Source organism: Ammodytes marinus (assembly GCF_949987685.1).
Source record: "Ammodytes marinus genome assembly, chromosome: 6".
Taxonomy (NCBI): domain Eukaryota; kingdom Metazoa; phylum Chordata; class Actinopteri; order Uranoscopiformes; family Ammodytidae; genus Ammodytes; species Ammodytes marinus.
In genome coordinates, this window is record NC_137235.1 from 979,588 (window position 1) to 989,587 (window position 10,000).

At 39.8% G+C, this 10,000-nt stretch overlaps 2 protein-coding genes across 4 annotated transcripts in view; one reads left to right on the forward strand and one right to left on the reverse strand.

The window, feature by feature from the left end:
* Positions 1-2,001: 2,001 nt before the first annotated feature.
* snrpb2 (small nuclear ribonucleoprotein polypeptide B2) lies at positions 2,002-7,022 on the reverse strand. Of its 3 annotated transcripts, none has more exons than XM_080029030.1 (7): positions 6,981-7,022; positions 6,029-6,100; positions 4,995-5,167; positions 4,565-4,702; positions 3,631-3,666; positions 3,301-3,389; positions 2,002-2,670 (listed from the first exon to the last, which is right to left on the reverse strand). In XM_080029030.1, the coding sequence occupies exons 2-7, from the start codon at positions 6,090-6,092 to the stop codon at positions 2,511-2,513; spliced, it is 660 nt and encodes a 219-aa protein (XP_079885156.1). In that variant the 5' UTR covers positions 6,093-6,100; positions 6,981-7,022; the 3' UTR covers positions 2,002-2,510. The 3 variants fall into 3 exon arrangements, with proteins under 3 accessions (XP_079885156.1, XP_079885154.1, XP_079885155.1); XM_080029028.1 differs by having other exon boundaries at positions 3,631-3,669; XM_080029029.1 differs by having other exon boundaries at positions 3,631-3,669; positions 6,977-7,005.
* Positions 7,023-7,993: 971 nt separating this feature from the next.
* Positions 7,994-10,000, forward strand: part of kif16ba (kinesin family member 16Ba) — a gene marked incomplete at its 3' end in the record, with an annotated part of 34,666 nt that continues 32,659 nt past the window's right edge. Inside the window, exon 1 of the mRNA XM_080029849.1 lies at positions 7,994-8,323. Within this exon, the coding sequence (XP_079885975.1) occupies positions 8,277-8,323 (47 nt within the window). The 5' untranslated portion in view covers positions 7,994-8,276. The remainder of the gene's footprint in view (positions 8,324-10,000) is intronic.

Genomic DNA, 10,000 nt, shown 5'->3' on the forward strand with positions numbered 1-10,000 from the left:
GTAGTATAAATGTGCAAAAATGTTAGAAATCGGTTCATCCTAGCCTGAGAAAAGGCAGAAAGAGTGTTTTATGGTCTCACTGTCTAACCCTACGTTTTACTGATATGACATCACTTCAGTAAAAATGTAGGGTTAGGATTAACAGGACAGCTGGGCCAAGGGAAGACTGAGGGAAGACTGAGGGAAGAAAAACCTCATTCATTATATTATAATAGTGATTTTATAATGATAGAAGGCCGGTTACGTATGGCTGAAGTATTCCTTTAAGCACGCTATGAAAGGTATTGTGTGGGTCTGAAGAGGTGTAGTGAGACCAGGCACCAGTAGATCCAATCACAAGCAGGTTGAAGGTCACCTGCATTACAGACACTTGATCATTGAGTGGCTTGATGAGTGTGTGTGTGTGTGTGTGTGTGTGTGTGTGTGTGTGTGTGTGTGTGTGTGTGTGTGGGTGAGTGTGTGTGTGAGTGTGGGTGGGTGTGTGTGTGTATGAGTGAAGGCCTATGCATGTGTAATGTATGTGAATGTACTCATGTAGATACATTATTATTTTATTTCTATTGTTTGCACACACAAAATAAAATAAAGTGTAGGGTATAATAAATGTACAATATAACTGTCAGAGACCACTCCAAATGTTCAGTGTCTCTTGTTTTACTCTTTAGAGGCATATGTTTGAGGAGAATGAACATTTTGATTTTATAATATAAACTACTGACAACATTCCTACCAAATTCACAATAAAAAATATTGTCATTAAAGAGCATTTTCAATAAGTAATGTAGAGATGAAGATTTAAGAAAAATCCAGACTAGACTAATTTTTTTCGGGGCTGTATATAACCGCTGTGCTGTCAACTGTCTTGTAATTAACAGTAAATACTAAATGCCAAAGTGTTGATTCGACGTCTGGGCCAGTGGATCAATATCTCGTAAACAGTGAACTGATGAGATCCCTCTGTCTGTCTGTCCCTCTCTGTCTGTCTGTCTGTCTGTCTGTCTCTCTGTCTGTCTGTCTGTCTATCCCTCTCTGTCTGTCTGTCTGTCTGTCTATCTCTCTCTGTCTGTCTCTCTGTCTGTCTGCAGGAGAATTAATTCATTCAAACAGATAAATGAACAAACAGGGGAGATATATGACTGTAGTGGATCTGTAAAGCAGGGGTAAGCCTTAATACACATCTCTTTAGACTGCACTTTGGCTGAAAAAATCAAATCAAATGTGCTTGTGTTACATCTCCATGTAGCACGTGTGTGTGTGTGTGTTACTGTGTGTCCGTGTGTGTGTGTGTTACTGTGTGTCCGTGTGCGTGTGTGTGTGTGTTATTTGAAGCCATAGTACTTACGTGATTCCTGTTGTTCTGAGTTTGTACCTTCATGGTTGAATGCACTTACTCAAATTAAAAATGATTGGATTTGATGTCTCATTCATTATATTATAATAGAGATTTTATAACGATAGAACGCCGGTTCAGTATGGGTGAAGTATTCCTTTAACATATACGTTAATATTTTTATTTTATTATATTTTCAACTATCTAGTATAGCATTTGAAATTTTCAGTGGCACAAAAACTAGTAAAGAATGTGTACAATGTGGATTTATGTGACTGTGTCAGATTAATAATGGTGATATGACCACGGTGAAGCAAAGTAAACTGTGATTTAGTAGCGTTCATAAACACAGGCTTTTCCAGTCTGTCTGCTGTAAACCGTTTGGTCTGAGTTGGCGGGGATTCAGACCAGAGCAAAGGCATTAAGAAAAACTATATAAAAAAAGCATTCTTTGCACTGATGGTCTGGTTTGCTGTTACATGTAATTTATGATCATCAGAGGAAAAATTAGACTGTTTCAGAAATATTTAAAAGTTCCTCGTGGAGATTTATATCGTTTGACAATAGGAGAAATACAGAATATTTCCAGCTCTCTCTCAAAAACACTCAGTTTTATTTCAAAGTCTTATTTGACGTAAAAAAAAACTCATCTCCAAGACAACAACCAAAATGTAAAAGACTTTTATTTTACAAAATCAGACGTAGGACAAACAGTTTCCTCCAGAATGAACTAAAACAAAAAGTTTAAAAAAAAACAAAAAAAACTCTTTACAGAAATGAAAACGACCCCTTTTCAGAGTCAATGGTTGTGTTGTAAAAGCCCTACTAACGTCCTCCCTCCCACATACTCAACATGTATATACTACATACTGTCTACTTAACCATCCATTGTGTATGCGAGGTTCATCGGACCGTTTACACTGAAGTACACAGAAGCAATAAAGAATAAAAAAAAAAAAAAAACTTCTGTGTCGTTTGAAAAGACGCAATGCATTGTGGGGCGGTTGAGTAGGAAAAGTAACCTGTCGATCCATACACAAAATCTTCCCGGAAGTAAGTACTCATCCGGGCATTTCTCGCCTACACAAACTCGCATACACACAACCACAACATACTCAAATTGACGTCAAAATTCATATGAGTAGGACGTTAGTAGGGCTGTTTTCGAAAAGGGGGGGGACTATTTCTTGGCGTATGTGACTTTCATGGCACATGTGGCGGTGATTCTGAAGCCCTGTAACGCGTCCTTAGCGACGCCCGCCTGACTGTCGCCCTCAAACTCCACGAACGAGATGTCGTGTTTACCAGGGACCAGACGCACCTCTTTGAACCCGGGAAATCTGGAAACGGAGGAAGGGAGATTAGATAATGTAACACACACACACAGAAGATATACACACATTATATACACACACACACACACAAACACACACAGGGAAGATATACACAGACACACATAGAGACTGAGACGATATACAAAAATCTGAAATCTGGAGGAGCAGAAAATAGGAAAATGACATAAGCAACAGGCAACACATGAATTTAAAAATGTGTAGTCTTGTAGGCTTTCTGTCAAAATCATCTCCTCATGATCCGCTACCTGCCTGTACTGTGTGCGCACTGAAGGGAAAATCAGGTGTTAATACACAGCCTAGACTTTGTAAACTGGCATGTAAACAAAGAGGTCCCACTATAGCTAGCAACATGGCAGGTTACAGAGCCTAGGCTGTGTATTAACACCCAACACACACAACAGATGCATACACTTGACACAAACACATACACAAACAAGGAAGATACATATACACATTTCACAAACAAGCACACCAAATAGACGCACGCACACCTAATGGACACACACACACACACACACACACACACACACACACACACACACACACACACACACACACACACACACACACACACACACACACACACACACACACACACACACACACTGAACTTACTGGTTGAAGAGCATGGAGAGCATCATCTCGTTGGTTTCTTCTGGAAGGTTGTTCAGGAACAGGATGTTGTTTGGAGGATTATCAGCAACCTGGAGGAAAGACAGACACACACACACACACAGACACACACACACACACACACACGATCTGATATCAGTGGGGGGTCCAGCTACACATTAACGCTGGCTACAAACCCTACTAAAGGCGGGGAAAGCAATTCTGGAACATTTTTCTAAAAAAAAAAAAAACATTCTTCAGAATCACATATCACACCTTTAAACCTGTTTTAAAAAACGTGAATATGTGTATTGATGAATTAAAGGGTCTTACCGCGACATTAGAAGACGAAACGGGTGCTGCTGATCCCTGCTAACACACACACACACACACACACACACACACACACACACACACACACACACACACACACACACACACACACACACACACACACACACACACACACACACACACACACACACACACACACACACACACAATCAGTTAACAACATAAACAAGATTTAGTTTGTCCCAATACATGATGTCAGATGCAGCATGCTGAAAAACACCCAGATGTCCTACTACATCTGGTGGTGATTTTTAGCTTTATGAAGGTTCTGACCCACAATCCAGTGCAGTTTCTGTTTTACTTGTTTATAGTGTAAATCATTTGTACTGTGCACTCGACATCGTTGTAAAGTTATCGAGATTAAATGGTAAAATGTAGGGTTAGGATTAACAGGACAGCTGGGCCAAGGGAAGACTGAGGGAAGAAAAACCTCATTCATTATATTATAATAGTGATTTTATAATGATAGAACGCCGGATCCGTATGGGTGAAGTATTCCTTTAAATGAAAATTAACAAATAAATAATAATAGAACGTCCTCCTCACCACCAATGATCTATCGAGATTAAATAAAGCTTGAAGGATAAAAATAAAATAAAATAAAATAAAATAAAATAAAATAAAATAAAATAAAATAAAATAAAATAAAATAAAATAAAATAAAATAAATAAAATAAAATAAAATAAAATAAAATAAAATAAAATAAAATAAAATAAAATAAAATAAAATAAAATAAAATAAAATAAAATAAAATAAAATAAAATAAAATAAAATAAAATAAAATAAAATAAAATAAAATAAAATAAAATAAAATAAAATAAAATAAAATAAAATAAAATAAAATAAAATAAAATAAAATAAAATAAAATAAAATAAAATAAAATAAAATAAAATGAAATGAAATGTCCTCACCACCACGGCAGGTTTCTTGGCGAGGCTGGTGGTGAGCTCCAGAGCTTTCTTCTTCTTCTCTTTCTTCTTGTCTTTGTCTCCGTACGTTCCTTTCACCTTCGCAATGACCTCAGAGTCCGTCTTAGCGTACTGTATCCTCTGGAACGCAATACATAGATGGTTAGGCAAGGCAAGGCAATTTTATTTATAAAGCACATTTCAGGCACAGGGCCACTCAAGGTGCTTCACAGGGTTAAAATCAAATAAAGAATACAAATACAAAAAAGGAACAAATTTAAAACATGGATAAAAATACAACATTTAAATAAAAGAATTAAAACATTTTAACAAGAAAAAAGAAAAAAAAAGAAAAAAAGACTCACCATGGGCTTGTTATAGAAGGGGACAGACAGACAGACAGACAGACAGACAGACAGACAGACAGACTCACCATGGGCTTGTTGTAGAAGGGGAACCCCTGCAGTTGTCTCAGAGCGTTGGTAGAAGCCGCGAGTTCTTTGAACACGACGAAGGCCTGACCTCTCATCTTCATGGTCTTCATCGCTATGATCTCAACCACCTGACCGAACTGAGAGAAGAGAGCGTACAGGGAGCGCTTCACCTCTGGGAGACAGAGAGGGAGAGGGGGTTAAAAGAGAGGGAGAGAGAGAGAGAGAGAGAGAGAGAGAGAGAGAGAGAGAGAGAGAGAGAGAGAGAGAGAGAGAGAGAGAGAGAGAGAGAGAGAGGGAGACAGAGAGGGAGAGAGAGAGGGTTAAAAGAGAGGGAGAGAGAGAGAGAGAGATGAAACACCGAACTGAGAGAAGAGAGCGTACAGGGACCGCTTCACCTCTGGGAGACAGAGAGGGAGAGAGGGGGTTAAAAGAGTGTGTGTGTGTGTGTGTGTGAGTGAGTGAGTGAGTGAGACAGAGAAAGAAAGAGACACATAGAGAGAGAGGGAGAGACAGAGAGATGAAACACCGAACTGAGAGAAGAGAGCGTACAGAGACCGCTTCACCTCTAGGAGACAGAGAGGGAGAGGGGTTTAAAAGAGAGGGAGAGGGAGAGAGAGGGAGAGAGAGAGAGAGAGAGGGACCTCTCATCTTCATGGTCTTCATCGCTATGATCTCAACCACCTGACCGAACTGAGAGAAGAGAGCGTACAGGGACCACTTCACCTCTGGGAGACAGTGATACATGCCCCTCATTATGAGTTCACGTGACAGTGAATACCACCCCTGCCCTGAATATTTAAGCTCCGTACCGATCTGGAGAATGCTTGTTGTCAAAATAACTTTTTGTCAAAACGGGCCTTTTACTAACTATGGTGAGACCCCTTGGTTTACATACCAGTTTACAGAGCCTATCCACAAACACACAGTACAGACAGGTAGTGGATCATGAGGAGATATTCACTGATTTTGACAACAAGTGTTCTCCAGAATCACTGACTTTTATCATTGACTTGTTTCTCATAATGTAACTCACCGTCCTTCTTGACTCTGTCGTTGATATTGTTGATGTAGATGGTGTGGTTCGGTCGGATATCCATGTTGGAGTCTGAAGAAAACAACGAGAGGGATTCACTTTTAAAACTCAAGACGATTAAAGGAATACTTCATCCATACAGAGCCGGCGTTCTATCATCATAAAATCACTATTATAATATGATGAATGAGGTTTTTCTTCCCTCAGTCTTCCCTTGGCCCAGCTGTCCTGTTAATCCTAACCCTTACTGTGATGTCACAAGAAGGAAAATAATGTAGGGTTAGACAGTCAGACCATAAAACACTCTTTCTGCCTTTTCTCAGGCTAGGATGGACCGATTTCTAAAATGTTTGCACATTTATACTACATAGGATCTCAGAGTTCAATACACCTTCATATTTCCACCGGTGAAGTAGGTCTTTAAGAATACTGGGATCCAACTGATCACCATATCTTTCACAACATTGCAAAAACAAGCTGAAAAAAAAAAATTAGTAAAAAAAATATTAATACATATTTCTATGGTTATTACATTGCCTAGGCTCTGTAAACGGGCATGTAGGCCCCTTTGTTTACACCGTGATTTAACAACAGGTTGTGTGGTAATATCTGATTGTGTTGCATGTGTTCAATGTAAATTTGTAATTTTTGCGACAGACTTACACTGTAGTCCTGTGTGTGCGTGTGTGTGTGAAAAACAACAGTAGTAGCAGGTAGCAGCTAACATTAGCATGCGTTTGCTTCACGTTGGCTACGTTCATTCATAACGTTAGCCTAGCATCAGTTAGCTCTCAATCTCTTTCTTTCTGATTTCTATTCGATTAAACAACATTATCTGTTATATGAACAGCGATATGTGTGTGTTTATTTATCCTCTTTCTCACCGATGTGGTTAAAGTTTGGACGGATGAGGTTAAAACAAGATATTAGTGAATATTTTGTGCTTACCTACTTTATAGAAACACCGCTCATGTACAACAGGATACGCTATTTCTGAACCCGGAAATACAAGCTGCTACTTGAAGGAGCCGCGCCCTCTACCGCCACCACATGGAAATAAAGGGAACTGCAGGATGGATGGATGGATGGATGGTTAGTTAATATATTTCTGACGCGGATTTCCTTGCTATTTAATGTCATCAACTATTTGTTCTAAATTAAAGTGAAGGCCGATTCTTCTTACAACTAAAAAGAGAAACATGGATGAGATTTGACAGTCTTTTATTAAAATTGAGATAAAGACAAATTAGAAATTGTTTCCTTATGGCAACATTATGCATTAGAGGGTGAATATGATCATTCTAGTAATAATGGATTAATATATCATCCATTGCAGTGAGTGGAAATGTTTTAGGCCTACACACACACACACGCACGCACGCACGCACGCACACACGCACGCACCCACACACACACACACACACACACACACACACACACACACACACACACACACACACACACACAGGGTCCTTCCTTTGCATGGTTTATGATGAAGGATTTCAAATTGTACCGAAAAAAGTAAAGTCTAGTATAATTGCAAAACAAATGTGTGTGGATATATGCAGGCAGTTTTTGTTCTGATGAATATTCCACTGAATGCTGCTCCTAAATGTTGTTTTTTTCTAAAGCCTTTTTGCTTTCAACTTGTGATTTTTGAATTATTCCCTGTTTGTTGTTTTTTATTTGTTTGGTGACTTTTCTTTCAATTCAGAATAACACACTTGTATTGAGTTTTTGTATTTTGTTAATCTATTTAAGAAAAAAGCTTTCATAGGAAAAAAAAACTAAAATAAAAAAAACAGTCTCACTCAGTCCATCCCTTTTTGTCCTTTCGTAGCTTCCGTACAACAGCTGTAATGTTGTTGTCATCTGACTGGACTGATGCTAGCCGCTAGCTCACAACAAGCTAATATGCTAACACCCCAGCAGTGACCATGGACGGGAGCCGGTTGGGTCCAAAGAGGCGTCGCTGTGTCGGCGTCAGATACCAATAACATCTGTCCCCATTATTCTCTTCGCTATCTGTCTCTCTGTGTGTTAATTTGCACAGTTCTGGTTGGTTTATCTTTGGCGACTTTTGCCCCTTATAAAGGCCTACCCACTGCACTGTCTGGGTTAGCATTTTATCAGCAAGTTAGCTCGTTTATAAGGAAGCACAGCAGCTACCACCACCACCACCACCACCACCACCGACTCAAGCTAACAATCACAGGCGGGGTTGGACGCACCTCAGCGGGCATGAGAGATGGCGTCAGTCAGGGTGGCTGTCCGGGTGAGACCCATGAACAGACGGTGAGTTAATAAGGACAATAATAACACTGTGGTTTCAATGTGTGTGTGTGTGTGTGTGTGTGTGTGTGTGTGTGTGTGTGTGTGTGTGTGTGTGTGTGTGTGTGTGTGTGTGTGTGTGTGTGTGTGTGAGAAAGAGAGAGACAGATGCTTGGCCAGAGGCGGAATTAACTCTATTAATTTAACCAATTAAAAGTAGGCATTTACCTGGACCCCCCAGGCTAAAACAATCTCCATAAAATGCCCGTGTGTGTATAAGAGGGTTAGAATGAAAGAAAGTTGACCTGATATTTAGCCTACAATTTTGAATATATATTTTATTATACTTTTTTGTTTCATCAAACACACACACACACACACACACACACACACACACACACACACACACACACACACACACACACACACACACACACACACACACACACAATAAACATATTGTGCAAAAAAAAACAAGCTTGCACATTTTCACAATAAAATAAAACAAAAAAACAATTAATAATAAAAAATAAAATGCAAGGCAGTATAACATGTGTAGCCTATTAATGTATTATATATATATTTTTTTTAAACTTGCAAATGAAGATACATTTCTGAACTAATCTCCAGTGACCTTTAACATGTTTTCTTCATACTACTATCATACGAGGGGGCTGATAGTGAGCGTTATATGATGTGTTGTTCAGTTATGCAGGGTTCGACATAACGTATAGCCCGATGGCCCGGGGCCAGTAAAATCATATGCAGGGCAAGTTGATTGGCCAGTCACTGTCCCGCCCGGGCCAGTGACTGGCCAATCACAGTTCAGTATCTTTTTGCAGACTACATCATGGTTCATTGAAATGCGCGTTCTGAGTCGTAATGAAAGCAGTGTTTATTTAAGACTCAATATAATAAACCTAATATAAAATATATTTTTTAATGAAAGGCCAGTGGACAACCGATGCGTGGGCGTTTTGACAGGCACCGTTGGCAGAGCTGCCTACCGTCCGCCTGCGAGTCGACAAATCAATCGACTTACTCTGCCCCCTTTCTTTCTTCCCACAGCAGAGGTTGAGGCGCAGAAAATGATAACTGCGCTTTTCCTTTATCTGCCGCCGTAATGTTACAATATTTGCATCCAAGCCCCAATGGTAATACAAATGAGAGGCGTTATTTAAACGCTGTGAATGCGTCTCCGGTGATTGTGTCGGTTGTAGACAGAAACGAACGGAGGGACTCCTCTCACTGTACAGTTCCTATAGTCGCGCAGTTTGGCACTGTGTTTTCAGGCTCGAGACATTCAATCAGATCGCGGAAGTCTTTCCCATTGAAATCGCTAACGGGGAGAATATCCCCGGTTATTATTTTAGCCACAAACCACAGTTCATCTGCGCGGCGGCTCACTCGCTGGCGAGATCACACGGTGAAACGCTGCTGTGATCGGACGAAGGCATTGTGTGTTTCTAAGGTGATTTAACGTCATAGTCTTAGACGAGCGCTTAACTTATGCTGCATATTTTGCACTGCATTGTTTTTTATCAATAGTTTGAAAAAATGGTCCCACACCGGACTCTTATATGTGAAGCTGACACTTCATGGAGAAGTGACACTGCTGCAGCGCGCTCACGACCAGACGTGAACTCACATACGGTGAAATCTCCCATTAAAAAAACGGCATAACCCACTGATTTTCGGATT